Genomic DNA, 21,859 nt, shown 5'->3' on the forward strand with positions numbered 1-21,859 from the left:
CAGATGGTTGTTTTGCAAACGTCCCCATCTGTTGACTCCGGGATCGAGACGTGGCTGCACGATCCATTACAGCCATGCGGATAAGATGGCTATCATCTCGACTGCTAGTGATACGAGGCCGTTGGGATCCAGCACGGCGTTCCGTATTACCCTCCTGAACCTACCGAGTCCATATTCTGCTAAGAGTCATTGGATCTCGACCAACGCGAGCAGCAATGTCGCGATACGATAAACCGCTATCGCGATAGGCTACAATCCGACCTTTATCAAAGTCGAAAACGTGATGGTACGCATTTCTTCTCCTTGCACGAGGCATCAAAACAACGTTTCACCAGGCAACGCCGGTCAACTGCTGTTTGTGTATGAGAAATCGGTTGGAAACCTTCCTCATGTCAGCGCGTTGTAGGTGTTTCCACCGTCACCAACCTTGTGTGAATGCTCTGAAAAGCTAATCATTTGCATATCACAGCATATTCTTCCTGTCGGTTAATTTCGCGTCTGTAGCACGTCATCTCCGTGGTGTAGCAATTTGAATGGCCAGTGCTGTACTTCATTAGAGAGTATCAAGCTCCGACGACGTGTACGGGAGATATATAACCAACAAAACTCTGACCACATGTAAGATATGGGTCCTTCCCTGTAATTCAATATTTCCTTGAAATTGTGTAAAAAATTTAAATAAACACTTCGCTCACAAATAAAGTTTTATTAATTTAATTTATGTCACAATATATTTTTTCTCAGTAGATGTATAAATTTCTCATATTTGTAAATCGCGCTTTTATTGTTAGTTTTTAAAAAGATATGTGTCATTTGGAGATGATTGACATAACACCCCTGTGAAACTGTATTGTTCATACAATTTTTTCGTAAATGATATGGAAATAAGTCACCGTGTCGTCCGTATGATCAAAAAATTTATATGCGAAAATAAATACACTCGTTGCTAAAACCTGATTTAAAATTGTAAAAATTGAAGATGTGATCGTAAAACTTTGAACACAGTTAATGACAAAAAGCTTTAAAATTCAGAAGTAAACATCGTTAAAAATGCTTTTTTTGTATCTATTTTCTTGCTTTTGAACCCGTCATTGCTGAGACACATGTGTTTGAGCTCATAATCAACGGTTCTAAGGTGAAGCTCATCTTTGAAAGAGAAGGTGGAGAGATAATAGAAAAAAATGATTGAATTCAAAGAGTAGAATTCTTCAAGACAAGATGCAAATGATTTCTGTGTGAACATTGGACAGCGAAGTGTAAAATGGAACAAAGCGAGATACAAAACTTGAATTTTATTTGCAAAAATATTTCTTCAGTTTTTGCGTGTTTCATATATATGTATGTTCCCAGGACAGTGGCTAACATTTCCAGATAAGTACTCTACAGAGGAGAATCCAGAGGAGTGGCTATGGGGTTTGAACGCCCTCCAGAACTACGCCCAATTCTTCTGAATCTAAAAAGAAAACTGTCTCGAAAGTTACTCGCAACTGTAGTTAGTATTATAACTGATTAAGAAAACTTCGTTTACTCTAGAGAATTTGGTGACACAGATTATCTAGAAGCTCTGCCGCCCTTCCCCAGCCACCCTCCGTCAAAATCCTGCATTCGACTCTGGTACTCAATTGTAATTGTACTGTATCAGTCGATCTTCAGAATTTCGAACATTTTTTTCGCGCCTTCTCGCTCTGCCTGCGCTTTACTACGCGCCTCACAGGTGCTTTTCTATGGCACAACGGCCTCATTCGCAAATTCAGCGACGCGGGGTTCCCCGACGGGCTGGTGCGTCTAATACACTTATACCTCACAGACAGGAGTTTCAACACTGACGTGCTGGAAAAACAATCAACACGACACGGTACACGCGGGAGTACCCCAGGGAAGCATCCTAGGGACCCTACTGTTTAACCTCTACATAAACGATCTCCCAACCACACACAACACAACGATGGCAATCCACGCGGATGACACAGCCACCCTCGCGCAAGATTGGAAACCATCAAACATTACGTCACGACTACAGACTGGACTCAGAGTGGCTGAGCCTTGGTTAGAGAAATGGCGTGTTATAGTAAACGTCGACAAATGCGGAGCCGTTCTGTTCACTAGAAGACCGAAGCAACTGCACAAACACCGTTCCTGCAGACCAATAAATCTACACGCATGCGCAATAAGTTTCCGCGAGAAAGTGAAATACCTCGGTGTCTGGCTGGGCCGGAAATTACTCTGGGGACCCACAAAGAACACATGACCAACTGAGCAAGCGCGAGGCTCAAACAGCTGTACCCTATCCTCAACAGGCGTAGCACACTGAGCAGAAGGGTGTAGAGGTCCATGTACGTGACACTTATCCGACCCCTGATGACGTACGCAGCCCCTATCTGGGGATACGCTGCGCACACACGCCTGCGACGTCTGCAGATCATACAAAACAAAGTACTCAAAGTTATGAGCAATGCTCCACGATACACACGCATCGCGGATCTTCACCGGGAATACTGACTTGAGACTTTCACGGAGGTAATCCACAAACCCACCACAAGACTATACAGAAACTCTAGACATTCGCAGAACCCGTTTATTCTGAATCTGGGGAACTACGACCACAACCATAGATGGAAACATAAATGACCAAAAGACATACTTGTAAGGACCTAACATCTATGGCCAAGTTCACGCAAACACAGGTGAGCCCCTGTTAAAGAGCCACTATTACTTGATATTGAGCTGGAACACACTTGCCGAATAACAGGCACCATGCAGTGAAGCCGTACCGTACACTATACGCAGACAAGCTCCAAAGCTCCCCCCCCCCCCCCCCCCCCCCACAGAGTGAGATGATCTAAGGCCGATCGCCTATTAATATATAACGATCCTGATTGTTCCAGGAATGCAGCAGCTGCGGCAAACTGGGATGCATCGCCATCGCTGCCACGGTAATGATGCATGATACCCATATTAACAGACCCAACCTTGCATGGACTATCGCAGCTAGTAAGCCGCTACTGCTCTTACTACCCATCCCACCGTCGCAGAGGTTTTTTTTCCTACAGCACGAGCCTTGGCACTTTTTTCCCTCTGCTCTTCGAATTGCTACCCTCACTCACGTTTCGTCCACTATCTATCACCTCACTGACCGTGTTAATGCGTAGTCTTACCCAGATGCACGGATAACATCACAGCCCAGCATCCTGTGATCCACCTAATTTACCGTCTAGTAAGGTCATCCGAAGACCAGTATCAGTTGCAAAGCGATTTAGTAAAGATTGCTGTATGGTGTGGCAGGTGGCAGTTGACGCTAAATAACGAAAAGTGTGAGGTGATCCACATGAGTTCCAAAAGAAATCCGTTGGAATTCGATTACTCGATAAATAGAACAATTCTCAAGGCAGTCAATTCAACTAAGTACCTGGGTGTAAAAATCACGAACAACTTCACTTGGAAAGACCACATAGATAATATTGTGGGGAAGGCGAGCCAAAGGTTGCGTTTCATTGGCAGGACACTTAGAAGACGCAACAAGTCCACTAAAGAGACAGTATACACTACACTCGTTTGTCCTCTGTTAGAATATTGTTGCGCGGTGTGGGATCCTTACCAGGTGGGATTGACGGAGGACATCGAATGGGTGCAAAAAAAGGGCAGCTCGTTTTGTATTATCACGTAATAGGGGAGAGAGTGTGGCAGATATGATACGCGATTCGGGATGGAAGTCATTAAAGCAAAGACGTTTTTCGTCGCGGCGAGATCTATTTGCGAAATAACAGTCACCAACTTTCTGTTCCGAATGCGAAAATATTTTGTTGAGCCCAACCTACATAGGTAGGAATGATCATCAAAATAAAATAAGAGAAATCAGAGCTCGAACAGAAAGGTTTAGGTGTTCGTTTTTCCCCGCGCTGTTCGGGAGTGGAATGGTAGGGCGTAGTATGATTGTGGGTCGATGAACTCTCTGCCAAGCACTTAAATGTGAATTGCAGAGTAGTCATGTAGATAACTAACATGTTGACGGAGGTGAAGTAGAACTTTTGGTTTGGTCACCACGTCGGTGCGGGCGTGGATAGGCCCCATCTCTCTGTCAGGTACTTTCCTCGCTTAAGGATCCTAACAGATTTGTAGACTGCAGCAGTGGCGGTTGAGGAGGTTCAGGCAGTGAGGTGCGGCCGAGGCTCACCTGGTGCGAAAGGGGTTGAGCCAGGCGGAGACGAAGGCGCTGTCGATGGCGACGACGCGGTGGTCGCGCAGGTGCGGCGGCAGCAGCAGCTCGAGGCGCGGAGCGCGGTGCTTGATGCGCATGCGCGCGAGAGCGGCCGCCAGGCGCACGTGCGCCGCCCACAGCGCAGCCTCGGCGTCGGCGAGCCCGGCCTGCGCGAGAAGCGGGGACGGCTCCCGCGCCTTGAAGTCGCGCTGCCACAGGTCGAACAGCAGCAGCCACACCTGGCTGCGCTGGCCCCGCAGCTGTCGGCAGCAGGCGGCGTTAGTGCCAGGCCCCACAACCCACTCTATAACAACAACGTACAATTTGAAGCTTGCTGGCAGATTAAAACTGTGTGCCCGACCGAGACTCGAACTCGGGACCTTTGCCTTTATAATGAGGCTATGAGGACCGGGCGTGAGTCGTGCTTCGGTAGCTCAGATGGCAGAACACTTGCCCGCGAAAGGCAAAGATTCCGAGTTAGAGTCTCGGTCGGACATCCAGTTTTAATCTGCCAGGAAGTTTCATATCAGCGCACACTCCGCTGCAGAGTGAAAGTCTCATTCTGGAAAAATACAATTTCCTAGCCGCGCTGTAGTCGAACGTAGACCTATTACGTTGTCCGGGAGGCGGGTGTTGTTTGTTCGGCCGGCAGATGGTTGGTAGATCGTCCCGAAATATTTCCAATGGGTGGTGCTCGAGGTCTAAGAGACTGGATTAAGGGCTCCTAATTTCCCTATGACGGCAGGTGTTTGCCAGGGCACACTATCTGATTACAAGTAGCCAGCCACAAATTATGTTATGTTGGGACCTAGAAACGACGGAGAGGCTCCGTCTCCGTCGCAGCTGAAGTGGTCCACAAACCCTCCGCCGCCCCGCACCGAACCCAGGATTAACGTGCGGTTCGGCCCCCGGTGGATCCCCCCAGGGAACGTCTCACCAGACGAGTGTAACCAACACCGACTCAAAAGAAGGCCTCGGCGCTTGTTGGTGACGTCACAGTTCTGTATTACTGAATCCTGTCGAAACAAACGTAGATCAATATGAGAACATGCTTTGCCCCATTGCAAGCGTAAGAAATTTTGCATTCAAGTAACTATATTTACTTGATCTATTTTGTTATCGAAACTTACCCCAACCCCCTTACAATGAACTCGTTTCTTTTAGCTATTTTCGTTTGACATCGTCACTGGAAATGTGAACTAATTTACATGTGTAAATGTCCAAATGCTGCGAGTCATTAGATTACAGTCGTCTTCAACGAAAGGAATTCTAAACAGGAAACATGCACACTCGAAAAGATAAATATTCCCCTCTTGCAATTGATAGGAGAAACTTTATGAGATTAAAAAAAAAGTTATTTGATAAAACAAGTATCTCTCTTTGGCCTCTTCTTCTGTCCCCCACCCCTTCCCCCAACGTGTAAAATCGCAAGATATTTCATTAACATTCAGTGATTTTCACCCCATAGTCTACCAAGATGCCTAAAGAAGAGCATCAATATGTTCACAGTTTCTTGTAAAAGCAACCCAGTACAAAGGTAACTGCCTCAGGTTTACAAATGAGATAAAGAAGCACGAATTCTGTTGCTGCTGGACCATGAAGTTGTTTTTGTATGTCAATCCTTAAAACAGGTGGAGATTTAAGTTCAGGTGTACACTATTTGTTAAGAAGCGTAATGAATTGCGCAATTAATTGGTTGCAGAAATCTCTCAGAACAATGTGTGTCGGTCAACTACCGTCAGTAGTTTCACGTTTTCCTGTGTCAGGGAGGGAGATACCACCATTATGAGTATGCCTGCAACAGACCTGGCGTTCGCCGTGCCTAGCTGACGTGACGTCACCAACAAGTTCCGAGGCCTTTCTTTGAGCCGGTGTTGGTGTAACCCCTAGGTTTGTAGAGTAATGGTGGTGTTCGCGTACGTCGAGAACTTGTTTGCGCAGCAATCGCCGACATAGTGTAGCTGAAGTGAATAAGGGGAACCAGCCCGCATTTGCCGAGGCAGATGGGAAACCGCCTAAAAACTATCCACAGTCTGGCCGGCTCACCAGACCCCGACAGAAATCCGCCGGCCGGATTCGTGCCGGGGACCGGCGCTGCTTCCCGCCCGGAAAGCCGTGCCTTAGACCGCACGGCCAACCGGGCGGGCCGGACACACATTGCTGGACATTAATATGGAGTGTGTTGGCCCTTCGCATTTATAACAGCTTGAAATCTGGCAGGGGCATCTTTCAATGCCTGTGGGGGGTGGTAGCTCAGTTCTCAGCGAGAGATGAATCCAGAGAATGTAGTGATCTTGGACTCTGGGGTCTGGCGCGAAGTCAACGTTCTAACTCATCCCACAGATGTTCCATTGGATTCGAGTTGGGACGCTGGGTAGGTCGGTCCATTTCAGAAAATTCCCTCACACTTGCTGCTTTATGTCAAAGTGCTCTGTCAAGTTACTACAAACTATTATCATCTCCAAATAGTTATTCTATTGTACACAGCGCACATCCACCGTTTTCTGCGACTGCTGCAGTCGCAGGTTCGAATCCTCCCTCGGGCATGCATAGAAACCGTCGCTTTGATGAAGCCTGCGACAAGTTTCTGTGTGATAAAATGTTTGGTTATAGTACATATGATGGTTCTAATAACTGCGAGTTTTTTCAGCATGTAAGCGTGACTCTTCCCCGCAACACACAGTTTAAGCAATTATGGTTTCTTTCCTCCAATGTGGAGATATCTGTGGTAATTAAAAGACACTCTGAGGTTCATTTCCAGTCGAACATCACCCTAGCTTGGCTGTTACGTGCAGCTACCTGAAAATAACCAAATAACAAGCAGAAAGCACTGTGGTACCCCCTTCTAGCCAGCCGTTGTGGCCGAGCGGTTCTAGGCGCTTCAGTCTGGAACTGCACCGCCGCTACGGTCGCAGGTTAGAATCCTGCCTCGGGCATGGATGTATGTGCTGTCCTTAGGTTAGTTAGGTTTAAGTAGTTCTAAGTTCTAGGGGACTGATGACCTCAGACGTTAAGTCCCATAGTCCTCAGAGCCATTTGAACCATTTGCACCAGCATTTTCTCAAGTATGGTAAGGGGACCACACAGCCACCCGGATAGTTGTGTGTGTTAAAGAGCTGCTTCTGGGACGGTGAGGTGCAGCGGTCCCAGACTGAAACCACCTGGCAAATTAACGAGGGTCCGTGTGCCAGCTAGTCTGTATGTGGTTTGTAGCCGGTTTCCCACATCTCACAACGTGAATACTGGGTTGGTACCCAGGTCCTGCCTCAGTTACATGAATCGCAAACAGAAAAATTGCACTCATTTTCACTTGCATAAAAGTACACGAAGGCAGTTGGGGTGCAAATCTTCCGTCCTAGGGTGAGGGGGGGGGGGGGGGGGGAGGTGTGGTAATGAGGTGGAGACCGGGAAGACATTTCCCTGCACCGATGTCACAAGGAGAAGAAGAAAATAAGGGGACCACACCTTAACCACAAAAACACTCCCACACGATAACACCACTTCCTCTGTACTTCATTGTTGGCACTACAGGTGATGTCAGATAACGTTCTCCAGGCTTTCGCCAAACTCAAACCCTTCCATCGGATTGCCACAGGATATAGTGTGACTCACCACTCAAAATCACTCGTATGCAATGATCCGTGGCTTTACTGTTTCCAGCACGTCAGGCGTCACTTAGGACTGTATGGCTTTTGAGGGGTTGTTGGACCATAGCAACTCCCTATGCAACGTCATTGTGCTAACTGGACTGCTAGTAGCAGTTTGGAACTTAAGAGTGATTCAGTCTGCTGATTTCTTGCAACTTTTTACTACAATTCTCAGCAATGCTCAGCGGTCCCTGTCCGACAGTACACGGAGCCTGCCTGGTCTTGATTTAGCTGTGTTTGTTACTTCGCTTTTCCACTTCACGATCACAACACCAACAAACAACTTGGACAGCTTTTGAATTATTGGACTGTCCAATGAGGGATGTGTTACTCAAGTGACATCCAATCACTACTCCACGTTCTGAGCCACGACGTTCTCCTGATCGATCCACTATGTTGTTGCTGCTTCTCTACTGACAACACAATACTCCCCGCCTCCTTTTATACTGGCAGGTCCGCTTCCCATACCATCTAATGGCCAATTCCGCATTGCGCAGAGGTGTCCAGATAGTTTTGATCAGATAGTGTATGTTGGAAAGTAACTTCTGTCAGCTGCACGGAGCGAGTTTCACCGTGTTTTCTTGATTGCACGTACGGCTTCTGGCTACCATGCAGCAGGGACGGTTGGCTCGCCTGCCGAAGCTATCTCTCGGATTAAGGGAGAGGGTTCACAGACATCACCGTGCGACTTTTCCTGTCTGCTCCGACTCTATTAGTGCACTGCAAGTGCTTCAGCAAAAGTATCCGGTAGACCCGCTAATTCAGCTCATCCATGACTGCTTACTTCGGCTCCAAAGCCGTGGCAAGGAAGTGATCTTTTGCTGGGTATCTGGCCACGTTGGGATACAGAGTAACGACATGGCTGATAAAGCTGCCAAGGAAGCATGTCGGGATGGTGTTGTCCATCAATGTCCCATCCCGTTTCAAGCCATTATCTCATTTTCTGATAGATGCATCATGAGTCAGTGGGACACTGAATGGTTGCAGGTGTCGGACAACAAACAGCGGTCGCTCAAATCGACCACAAAAGCTTGGCGGACTTCTTGGCGGACTTCGTGTCAGCCTCGACGCTGGAAGGATGTTTAGCTTACCAGACTGCGCATCGGGCATAACCCTTTCACACATGGCTTCCTCCTCCGGGGGGAGGCTCCACCTTTCTGTGAAGTTTGTGGCGTGCCGCTTTCAGTTCAGCATATTACGGCTACGTGTGTCCTGTATACTGATATTAGGGCAGCCCTTGGTCTCGCGGGAGATTTGCCCACCGTCCTCGCAGATATCGATACCAGTGTTAACAGAGTGGTGAAATTTTGTGAACTATAGGCCTCATCCCTAAACTGGTGGGGAAGGGCAGCAGACTTTAGTACGTTATAAACTGCTCTGCATGTGGGGCAGCCTTCGTCCCCACCCATGAGATTTCATGTTGACTTTTCGTCAATGCGCTGATGGCCCTGATGTAGAGCGCCCCCTCAACCCAACTCGTCATCATCGGATTAAGGCCTGTGACAAGTTTCTGTGTGATAAAATGTTTGCTTATAGTACAGCTGATTGTCTTAACAACTGAGAGTTTTTTCAGCATGTAAGAATAATTATTCCCCACAACAATCAGTTTAAGCAGTTATGCTTTTTTTCCTCCAATGTGGAGATATCCGTGGTAATTAAGACACTCTGAGGTTCATTTCCAGTCGAACATCATCATGGCTTGCCCACACGTCCTATCACGTGCCGCCTCGCAGGCTGTGCCGTCAGAAGCCGACTGTTCTCATCACCGCCCGGCGCAAGGAGCATTGAGAGAAGATGACAACGGAAATAGCATCGTGGCTACCACTCCAAAGCGTGCAGAGCTCCCTACAGGTAAGCAGCGGCGCGTGAGCCATCAAGTAAACTTACAGAAAATCTTATACTTGTGACACACAATCAGCGGGAACAGAGAATCGATGAAAATGCGCCTGCCGCGGTGGCCGAGCGGTTCTAGGCGCTTCAGTCCATAACCGCGCGACTGCTACAGTCGCAGGTTCGTATCCTGCCTCGGGCATGGATGTGTGTGCTGTCCTTAGGTCAGTTAGGTTTAAATAGTTCTAAGTTCTAGGGCACTGATGACCTCAGATGTTAAGTCCCATAGAGCTCAGAGCCATTTGAACCATTTTTTTGATCAAAATGCCTAGTGTTCCTCCTGCGGCAGATTTGCTGAAAGGGGTAAATATTAGATAATTCAGAGTCTTCATTTGTGCGGCCGCAATGACTGCAGTAGCTCTGGAATTATTAAATGCAATCAAGAAACAAAGAGGCAGTACGTTTTACGAGAAGAAAATAAACAGACGCTAGTGACTATGCATCCAGTCGTCTTTTATGACAAGAAATGTGTAGTGCTGCAAACCAACGTGAAATTAGGTCAAAAACATCAGTGCCAAACTCAAAAATACCTAACAAATGTCTAGATGTAACGTAAATCAGACAAGAATGCTACCATTGACGATGTTGTTGTTGTTGTGGTCTTCGGTCCTGAGACTGGTTTGATGCAGCTCTCCATGCTACTCTATCCTGTGCAAGCTTCTTCATCTCCCAGTACCTACTGCAACCTACATCCTTCCGAATCTGCTTGGTGTATTCATCTCTTGGTCTCCCTCTACGATTTTTACCCTCCGCGCTGCCCTCCAATGCTAAATTGGTGATCCCCTGATGCCTCAGAACATGTCCTACCAATCGATCCCTTCTTCTAGTCAAGTTGTGCCACAAAATTCTCTTTTCCCCAATCCTATTCAATATCTCCTCATTAGTTGTATGACCTACCCATCTAATCTTCAGCATTCTTCTGTAGCACCACATTTCGAAAGCTTCTATTCTCTTCTTGTCCAAACTATTTATCGTCCATGTTTCACTTCCATACATGGCTACACTCCATACAAATACTTTCAGAAATGACTTCCTGACACTTAAACATGGAATTGCAAACAGCGACGCCAGAATTAATCTGGGTCCGCCAATAAACGTTTGCGATTCAGTCTACAGAGACAGTCTGATCTGAATACTAGAAACCAGGAGGGTCCTTAGCTGCACTGAATGTGGACTCAGGAGGCATTGATCCAATTTCGTCAAGCTGAGCCTACTGTAGGTGCTATGCATTATGCTGTCTTACAGAGATAACATTTAATTGAGATATTTTTCGATGTTTAAAACCGGTACAATAACAAGTGGAGGCACACCACTGTAAGACAGCTCCATCGATAGGGCTTCCATCCCCCTCTGCTTACATTCCTATCGCCCTTCAACACTCGTTGGAGTAACGCAGATTAGCCGTGCACGTGAGGAATGTTGTTAGAACTGAACTACATCAGAGCCATCTCGCACTATTTATCTGTAAGGCGCTGACCACGCATCTTGTATAGACGTCTCTCTCGCTGTAGTGGATGCACATTGTTGAGAAGTAGCGCTGTAACAGCGAGAATCTTAGGAAAATCCTTAATTACTTTTAAGTAAAGAGCAGACAAATATCGTTCCAAGGGACAAGGTCACCCATACACAGGGGCAAGGGGAAGACGTGCCTCCTCCTCCCTGGCTCGCAGGGAAAGGAAAAAATATAGGTACTCAGCTGTTCTTCTTTCAAGAAAATGATTTAAAAGTCGGTATTACGCAGGTTTTCAACAGAGGCTAAACTGGAACTTTTTTATGGCTTCATACAAGTCACCATTCGTCTTCCAAAATATTAAAAGCACTCCACACGCCCAACATCTAATCCCTCCTTCCCTACAAACTACTGTATGGGCGCCCAGAGCAACGGATGCCTTTTATTAAGTGTTAAACAATGGAAAATCCAGGATGGAATAATGACAGTATCATGAAAACGATAGTTGCTACTCACCATATAGCGGAGACACTTAGTTGCAGGTAGCACAACAAAAAGACTGTACGCATTTAAGCTTTCACTCAAAAAAACCTTCATCAGTAACACACCCACACCCACACACACACATGCACTCACACAAACGCGCACAGTCACATAAACGCTACTCACACACACATAACCACAGTCTCTGGCTGCTGAGGACAGACTGTGTGCAGCTGTGTATGGTTGGAGAAGCAACCAGTTGGTGGGGGTAAGAAGGAGCCTATCCCTGCCTGCCCCAGCCTCCTCCTTACCCCCATTACCCAAATGCTTCTCCCATCATACACTGCTGCACTCAGTCTGGCCTCAGCAGTCAGAGACTGTGGTCTTGTGTGTGTGAGTTGCGTTTCCTTGAATGTGTGTGTGTGTGTGTGTATGTTGTCTATTTCTGATGAAGGCGTTTTTGAGCGAAACATTACTTGCTGACAGACTTTTTGTTGCGCCTATCTGTGGCTCAACTGTTGTGATTTTTAATGCAGCACATTCAGCATTACACAATTTTTTGCCCAACATGGCACATATGTTAATCTATACAGTGCTCTGGTAAATAATGATGATCTCGAACTCTGTGTAGCCGCGCGGGATTAGCCGAACAGTCTCAGGCGCTGCAGTCATGGGCTGTGCTGCTCGTCCCAGGGGAGGTTGGGATCCTCCCTCGGGCATGGGTGTGTGTGTTTGTCCTTGGAATAATTTAGGTTAAGTAGTGTGTAACCTAAGGGACTGATGACCTTAGTAGTTATGTTCCATAAGATTTCACACACATTTGAACATTTTTCGAACTCTGTTTATTACTAATAACTGTCCATTTATGCAGCCGCACTCAGATCTGGCCTGTTCCTGCATCATATGATTAACCTGGATTTCAACTTCTGAACAATGACGTGACCAGTGCAACCGATCACTGCGGCCACCGTCAGCCAACAAATTTTCTAAACTTTCGAGCAACGTGTTTACATGAGTGACCATTCGCTGTGTCCATCACCACTAGACTCTTTCATAAAACAATATTTCGTTATAATCGACTGGAGCTATAACCGACGCTATTTATTTCCTCCTTGGCTCTCGCCACCCTGCTTCTGCTGCAGATACAAGAGAGTCTCCAGCTCGAGTGTTTTACCCAATTGCAGCAAAGGAAATTCCATGGTGGAGCTTTGATTAGCCAATAGCAAACGAGGACGCTCTTACCAGGTGGGTGGTGACACTGCGAACGTCAGCAAATCGCCTCCCTGAAAACACCACACGGTCCTTCTGCCTGTCATAAAGAAGGCACGCTGTCCTTCTGCTCAGACTGTACGTCTTCTGACACATCGCACCATATTACTGTTATTCGATATCTCTTTTAACGTGTTACGCTCCTCGTATCCAAACATTTTTTAGCTGTGTGTCATTATATTATCTAATAGGTCAGGGAATGATGTCCTTGGAAGAGCTATTTTAATTTATTCCCAACTACCATTATTAAATAAATGGAATTTTTTCATTCAAACAGCAGTAGAAACTTGCCACTGGAGACATACAGTTAGGAGGTTCGACAAGTGGGCTAAAGAGATTGGTTTTAGCTTTTCTACAGACAAGTATGTGTGTGTGTGTGTGTGTGTGTGTGAGGATTTTAACTACACAATTTTTACTTTGCCTGACTTTAAATTTAGGGATGCTGCTCTACCTTTTAGAGACTAGGTGACGTTTTTGGGACTTGATTCTAAGCTTTTGTGATTACTCCGCAGATAAGTGACCTGAAGGAAAGCCCCTTGAAAATGCAGAACACCTCGAAGTGCCATAACCACAGATCTTGGAGAGCATACAAGGCATATCTGCTGCAGGCTTTGGGAAGTCCCAGCTATATTGTGGGTGCACAGCATACAATCAACTACGCCATGCGTCATGTGGGAATTAGGCTGGTGAGGTGTGCGTGTTGGGCCTTTTCCGTACACACTTCCTGTGCTGAGGGCTGATAGCCGCCATCTGGCATTGGCAGCAGTTTCTCATGCACAGAATCGCACAGAATCCTTGCACGCGGGCAAACTGAATGTCCAGTCTTTGTTGAGCTATCTAGATTTATGTTTTCATGCTTTTTCTAAATCAGTTAAGGCATCTACTGAGATGGTTACCCGGCCACTTTCCTTTTTCATCCTTTGTCAAGCCAAGTTTAAACTTCTTCTCTAATGATTTCATCATCGACGAGAGGCTAAAGTTTAACCTTGCTTCCTCCCTCTTGTTCCAGAGCCGACAGAATACAGAACTGTTGCTTGCCTTTCCACAAATTTGTTCTCATAAATTGGTTGTGAACAACGATGCAATTTAAAGGAAGGTAGGAAGATTATGTGTGGTTAACGTCTCGTCATTGACGAAGTCATTAGAGACAGAACACATACTCACATTGGGGGAGAATGTGGACGACAATTTGCAGTGTTCTCTTTCAAAGGAACTGTTTTGGCATTTCCGTTAAGCGATTCAAGGAAACGAAAATTGGCAGTGCTCTCTTTCAATATTGTGACTGCTTCAAATGTCATACTTACCATTTAACCAGAATAGACGCCACAGCTGACGTGCAAACGTCAGAAAAAGATACTTTACGCCACTTTACCGGCTTAAGGAAGCAGAAAGAATAAAAATATAAAACCATGTAACAACATGCACAAGTGGGTTCACGTTTTCAGTGTTTTCTGCTTACTTAAGCCGGTATAATGGCGTGAAGTATTTTTTTCTGAGGATGCAAGTCAGCTAAAGCGTCTATCTGGTTAAATGGCATCTATGACATGTGAAGCTGTCACAGTATTTTTCCACTGCGAAGGCGAACAATGATCGAAACCGGTTGTGAGTAAATAAATTATAAGACAGCACAGTTATACCATGAGTTTCTCCAAGTCTTCCTAAAGTATTAGGGACGCAGTTTACTTGGATGATACACCTGTGGTTTTTCCCCTTTGCAAATGATCAGACAGCCACAGATTATTGAGTGTATTTGAGTGAAAATAGGAGACGCTGAGTACGATTTTAAACGACTTTGTATTTTATATTTTTTGGGAGGGGGGATGGAGGGAGTCTACGCTTTTTAGCCTCTTTATCCGAAACAATATTTTTAAATGGGCTGGTAACTTTAAAGCTGAGCAATCTGACTCATAAACACCCCCTCATCCCAGCCTCTATTATTTTGTGAATGCATTAGTTTTAGTTCCAACATCTACCAAATAGAAGAAGCTGTGGTTCTTGAATCTATGCAACAGTCGTTAGCACCTGTTATAATTACTCTGAGGCACATAACGTTATGCTACAATCTCTTCCACTCGGTGACACTGATTGCTGGTACTTCTACTAAGAGTGAATTGGACGGAGGCTTCTCAGAGAGAGGGATCGGTTGAATATATAATGGGTACTAAATATTTCCATCAATAGTGTACATACGTCAGAATTTCATGGAGTATTGCTTCTCATTGTTATAACTGGGAGATTTCAAACCCTGCTTCATAATTGCTATCGAAGGTCGACTTCATAATGAATTTCGGATATGACGTAATTCTCTGAAGATTACTAACCACTTTCGTGTTTTTAAAATGTTATTAGTCAATTTTTGAAAACTTGATACTTACTCATGGCTCTGGTCCTCTAGCATAATTCGCCATTAACAAGATCTGGAACAAAATGCTTCACATCCATGTACTACAGCCTCGCTGATGACTTATTAGTTGTTACTTTGCAGAGAAGGTAGTCACAATTTTACATAGTCTCAGATTTCTTTCAGTTGTGATGATATAATAGCTTCATTTAGTTCCATTATTTTAAATGGGGAAACTAAAGTGCTATAGTGTCATTGAAGATTTCGATGCATCTTATAATGCAAAAAGAGATACTACTACCTTCACTGTTGATTGCTAAGATCAACAGATTCCAATAAAATATTACAAGAAAGGGCTCGGTGTCTGTAAAGGAATGCTCAAGAGGTAACACTCAAAGTAACTTGAATATGTGCAGTCATACCCACGAGGGGGAGTAATTTAATGAAACACAACAACAATTAGATATATGTTCCAGTTACATAACGATGTCTCTGAAGTACTTACATGTGGATTTAGCTGGAAGAACGACACGTCTATGAGGGCTTGGTCCATCACGCTCTTATCTGTAAAACAAAAACAAACCTGTAACAAGTGTAAGGGAATGAAAAATTGACACTTATAGAAGAGAACATGACATTAAAGGAAGCAACAACAAAATTGTCAAATGAACAAACAGTAGTAAGTCTAGTAAAAACCTGTCAAAAAATGGAGGCTCAACATGAAAAGGGTGCTGCACTCATCGTATGACGAGTTAGATTAATTAGAAATACAACATTTAGCAATTTTTAAATACTTTCACGATTCATAATATAATTATATCGTATAGCATGCAAACATTCGACTGTAAAATGCTTCTTTTAGAAATTATTTTGGCTTCTGATCAACACCATCATTTATTTCCATAATAAATAGAAAATTAATTTCAGCAATGGTTCTCTTGAGTACTGTAGAAGGGATTCAGTATTTGCATCACAGGTGAATCCTAAGAAGTTTTATTAGTAGGCTTTTGTTCAACATTCTTGACGCCTAAACATGATAAAAGTAATAATTAGCTACAATGGAATGACAAAATCATTGTAATACCTGTAGGATCTATGTTTTTACAGTACCAATAAATCTATTCCAAAGAGGAAATCAAAATTTAATTATCTCTAGACAAATCAGTCAACAAAATTCTCTTATAAACTGATACATCTGTAAGCCAGTATAGGAACTTTGTTATAATTTTATAGAAGTGCTGTTGCACATTATTCATGGTGGTTTTGGATAACATTTTCAAGGTTCTTACTTAAGAAACAATTAATTTCATTCTAGTCTTAAATGACATCACTGCTGATTTTGGTTGCACATCATCTACAAAGAAGCATATCTTCAGTTTGAGACGTTTCATGACAACGATCAGAATATTATAGTGTGTGTTCTATATCATTTGAGAATCTCATTGTCGTTCATAGTGTTAGTAAAGAAAATGTCACAATGGTCTTGAAGATGATATAACATATGTTTCTCTTACTTTTCCCTATATAAATTATTAAAAACGATAGCTGGCATTCTGAATCACTCTTCATGATTGGGAACATTATGAAAATTCTAAGTGTTTCCTCACTGAAGAGGATTTGTTACACCATAATAATTAGAGATTAGATTAGTACTTGTTCCATAGATCATGAATACAACACTTCATAATGATGTGGATCGTGGCAGGTTAATAAAAGGTGTCTATTCAAGATATTACATTAGATAAAATATTACACAACACTCTTTCTTTTCTGGGGGTTGGGAATTTACCCACTTACTATATCCAAAAATTCATCTAATGAGTAGAAGGATTTGCCATTACGAAATTCTTTTAATTTCCTATTAAATGCTATATGGCTATCTGTCAGACTTTTGATGCTATTAGGTATGTGACCAAAGACTTTTGTGGCAGCATAATTTACCCCCTTCTGAGCCAAAGATAGATTTAACCTTGAGTAGTGAAGATCATCCTTTCTCCAAGTGTTGTAGCCATGTACACCACTATTACTTTTGAATTCGTTCGGATTGTTAATAACAAATTTCATAAGTGCAATATTTACTGTTCTGATAGTTACATGGAAGAGACAGAGTGTGATAATAAGTACATTGTTGAACTCATAGATATTTTATCAACAAATCTGTGGGGTTTTATCACAATCAGGAAAATTTATAATATTTTACAACGAACTTAACATCAACACATTTTTTACTATTTTTCTAACTTTGAAAACATGTATACAAGACAAGACAGGTAAGGGCTATAATGAGTTATTATAGAAAGGTGATATAAAAATTTTCTTTACTTGGAGTTCTTGTAATGGTGATTGTTTGTCATACTGTCATTAACAACTGATGATGGAAGTTATTTTCCTGTCTTTTACATACACAAGATATGATTTTATACAAGAGTGAGGAATTTTGAATTATCATTCTTAAATATGAACCTGAACGTGAGTTAGAAGTAGAACAGAATGACCTTAAGGCGTAAAAAATACAAAGTTTACTAACTGATATGCAGAGACAAGAGACTTCTAGGCTCTAAGGAATTACCTACACTAAAGTCAAGGGTGGAAATAACTACAATTAAATGTAATTTGACATCTCACAGCTTGCACTAATTGTTTTCCAGAGAAATATTCATGATACTCAAATCAAAGTCTTATTATTATATGCTAATGTTAAAGTTCCAAATGTGTATCTCAAAAAGGGTAATAATTAACTTATCCTTGTAGAGACATGGAGTTTAGAGCCTTCTGAATGATGTCACAGAGATTATGATACCACCACAGACATTAAATCAATTTCTGTTTTGTAAGGAATGTGTACAAGTACTCCTGGGGATTAAAAGATTAAAATCATAGAGAGTGACAGAGCATTCGGAACAAACTGCCAGAGGTATCTGCCTCGCATTAGATAAGAAACTTAAATTCACCAAGTTATAAAGCGAAGCTGCATGAGAGAGTGAGCGTGATTCGATTACAAGAAGGGTGGGCAGAAACCTGGTGGATCTACGTTGCTCACCATACACACGCTCTACATGTAACTGTAAACAGAAAAAAACTTCAGTATGTATGTTCGTTAATTATACTGTTATCATTGGAGGAGACTTTGAATCATCCAACAGTTTACTGAGATAACTATAGCTTTGTATGTGGATAACGTGACAAGACATCCTGTGAAACATTACTACATGACGTTTCTGAACACTACCTAGAACATGTAGTTCGAAAACCTAATAATGACGGAAGTGTATTGGACCTCATGAATATAAACAGACCTCACCTTTTTGACGATATCCATATTGAAACTGGGGTCAGTGAGAATGAGACTGTTGTATCAGCCATGTTTACTGATGTGCAAACAGCAGTTAAAACAAGTAGGCAAATTTGCATGTTTAATAAGATATACAAAGATGGAATCATGTCATATCTTAAAGACAGACTCAAAACATTTACCTCTGGGCAGGAGCATGTAGAACCGTGGCGCAAGTTTAAAAGAATAATTGCTCATGCAATGTATAGATAATTATGTACCTAGCAGCAAATTTCATAAAGGTCAGGAGTTTCCATGGTATACAGTCACTATATAGAAAGCAGTGTGTTTACATTTCGCGGCTTGCGGTTGTAGCTGTAGCCGTTCTTAAGGTCTGACAAAGTTGTTTGAGCACTCTTAGACAGTTATTAAATTTACTAGTTTTCAACGGTGTCTCGTGCTGTTTGTGTTGAAATAACAGTTTAATAAACTTTTGGAAACATTCGCTCACTGTGTTTTTTAGAGTTGTCTGTGCATTGGAGTCGTTTAGCAAATTTCGTGCGATAGTTTTCAGCTGACATTTCTTATTTTTTCTAGTGAAATATTTGAGTAAAATTTTCATTCACTGTTCTAAATCCATTGAGTGTTCCAGTGGACATTTGAATTTTTGGTGTAGCTAAAAAATTGTGTGAAGTTTTGGTGCAAATGGTATTAGTTGTGCTTTAGTAGTATTAATAAAAGTTGTTGCTTTCTTAGAAGAGAGAGAATTTTGAGACCACTATTGTTAGTTCTATAAATAGTTATACTGGTCTAATTAACTTAGGTAACGTAGACGTTTAGCTTTTTCAGTAACTGTAAACTCTTACCATGAGTGAGAAGTGTGGGCTTTGTTGTAGGTTTGTGAGTAGTGAGTTACAGTATGGGAATTGTTTAAAGCATATTCATTGGGGTAATGCAGTGGGGAATCCAGTTGGCATTCTAGCGAGATCCTCTCCTGGGAATGCAGAATCTGTAGCAGAAATAAGTTGATAGAGGAGCACGAGCGTAAGGAAGAACTATATAGATGGAGGAGGGTGAAGGATGCTGGGGAATGGGAACTGGCAGTTGCCAAGAAGGCAAGGAGGAGGTATTCAGACAGTAGTACTCTGAGTAGATGCAATTGACTTGACCAACTGTCATTTGAGTGGAGAGGTGCCTCTTGTAACTGTAGGTGTAGGAAACATGCAGCAGTCTTCAGCAGTTAGGAAGCCTAAGTCAGTTGCAAAGTCTAACAGAAAGAAGAAGGTTATGCTTCTAGGTAGTTCGCACGGCAGAGATGTGAACCAGCAGTTGCAGGAAGTGTTGGGGAGTGAGAACCAGGTCACCAGCGTTGTGAAGCCTAGTGCAGAGTTGGCTCAGGTGACAGAGCATAGGAGAGTTATGTAGGAGTTTTACGAAAGAAGATCAGGTAGTGATTGTGGGTAGAGCAGGGAATACTTGTAGCTGGTGACCTGGTAAAGATAGCTACTCAAACTTGTCGCACTTATGTGCAACAGTTTCAGCGTCAAGATCGGTCTCATCTTAATGCTGCTGTTAGGCGTGTTAACATGGGGCTGGAGAAGATACTGATGGTAGAGGCCATGGGTCACATTGTATTGGAGCCAATTGAGTCTATCAGTATATCAGGTTTCACTAGGCATGGTCTGCAATCTTAGTAGGTTTAGAAAGAGGAGGCTGCTAAAGCTTACAGATGACTGTGTAGTGGGTGGTGGTGGGATCACTCATGGAAAAATTCCTGTAGAAGTTGGTGTCAGAGCTGCACATTTTTCAGATTGAAGTCAGCTGATAGGTATACCTGCTTAAAGGAAGTCCTTCTGACAATGGAATCACTTTCACAGGAGGTCAGGTATCAGTGTAGAGAAGGAATTACCATATTTCATCAAAATATGTGAAGTATTAGAGATAAAGTTAGTGAACTGATTGTAGATGTTGACTCTGACATTATCGATATATCGGAGCACCACTTTTGGCCATGCATGTAAAAAGCAGTATTCCATTTGAGTCCGCAGACTTATCATGGCACTGCTCTGAACATATATTTGAATGCTGTGCAGGGGCAGTTTAATTTAGTGAAACTAAACTTTTAATTGGTGTTGTCTAACTGACTTCAGAGCATTTCTTCTCAAGCTAGAGAGGGTTCTTGGTTCACTTTATAGGAAGTACCAAAAAATAAGTTATATATGTAGTGACTTCAATATTAAATTAGCATATGATTTTGTAAGAAAAAGGATATTCGTAGATCTCCTAAACTCATATAATCTGACGCAGACACTGTCATTTCCGACCACAGTGTGGGGGAACAGTAGCACAGCCATAGCCAATATTTTTATTCAGTCTTCATTACTAAATGGGCATTCTATCAGTAAAAGGGTGAATTGCCTTTCAGACTACGATGCACAAATTTTAACTCTAAAGGGCTTTTGTACTCAAAAATGTATGTGGTAATGCTAATCCAATGGAAATAGAGAGTTTTTTAAACCAAGTTAAGGAACAAGAGTTGCAGGATGTTTATAGTGCCGATGACACAGATGACAAACATAATGCTTTCCTTAACATATTTCTCATGCTCTTTGAGAGTTGCTTTCCATTAGAACGTTCTAAACGGAGTATAAGCAGTAAAAGGTATCCTCGCTGACTGACTAGTAGGCTGATTATCATGACAGGATCTTTTAGAAAGAAAACTAAAAAAATTATAATCCTATGTAAAGACTGCCAGCGGCAAGGAAGTTAAGTGTCCATGCACTCATTGATGACACAAAAACCGAAATTGAAGATAGTAAATAAAAAAAACAGAAAGCATTAATTCCATTTTTAAATGATCCTATATCAAGGAAGACATAATTACTAACTCGGATTACTTCTTGTAAGATTGCTGTTGATACTAAAGTCACAGGCACTGAGAAACAGCTAAAATCGCTAAAAGTCAACAAGGCTCCAGGACCCGAAGGAATACCAGTTAGATTCCATTCCGAACTAGCAGCTGAGTTAGCTCTCATTTTAACTATAATTTTCCGTAGATCCTTTGAACAAAAAACTGTGCTCAGAGACTGGAGAGAAGCACGTTACACACGTCTACAACGGATGGCTGAAGTGTTACACAAAACTATAGTCCGAACTGATTGAAATTCATCTGATGCAGAATGTAAGAACATATTCTGAACGCCAACATAATGAGGTATCTCGAACAGAATTTCTTCATCCATGCCAACCAACAAGGATTTCTGAAGCGTCCATTACGCGAAAGCCAACTTCACTTTTCTTACGTGCCATCCTG

At 42.9% G+C, this 21,859-nt stretch overlaps 1 protein-coding gene across 1 annotated transcript in view; it reads right to left on the reverse strand.

The window, feature by feature from the left end:
* LOC126282356 (putative methyltransferase NSUN7) overlaps window positions 1-21,859 on the reverse strand; it is a 331,497-nt gene that overhangs the window by 109,535 nt on the left and 200,103 nt on the right. The window contains exons 3-4 of the mRNA XM_049982014.1: window positions 15,781-15,839; window positions 4,172-4,455 (exon numbers count right to left, since the gene is read on the reverse strand). Coding sequence (XP_049837971.1) covers window positions 4,172-4,455; window positions 15,781-15,839 — 343 coding nt within the window. The remainder of the gene's footprint in view (window positions 1-4,171; window positions 4,456-15,780; window positions 15,840-21,859) is intronic.

Source organism: Schistocerca gregaria, chromosome 7 (genome assembly GCF_023897955.1).
Source record: "Schistocerca gregaria isolate iqSchGreg1 chromosome 7, iqSchGreg1.2, whole genome shotgun sequence".
Classification (NCBI taxonomy): Eukaryota; Metazoa; Arthropoda; class Insecta; order Orthoptera; family Acrididae; genus Schistocerca; species Schistocerca gregaria.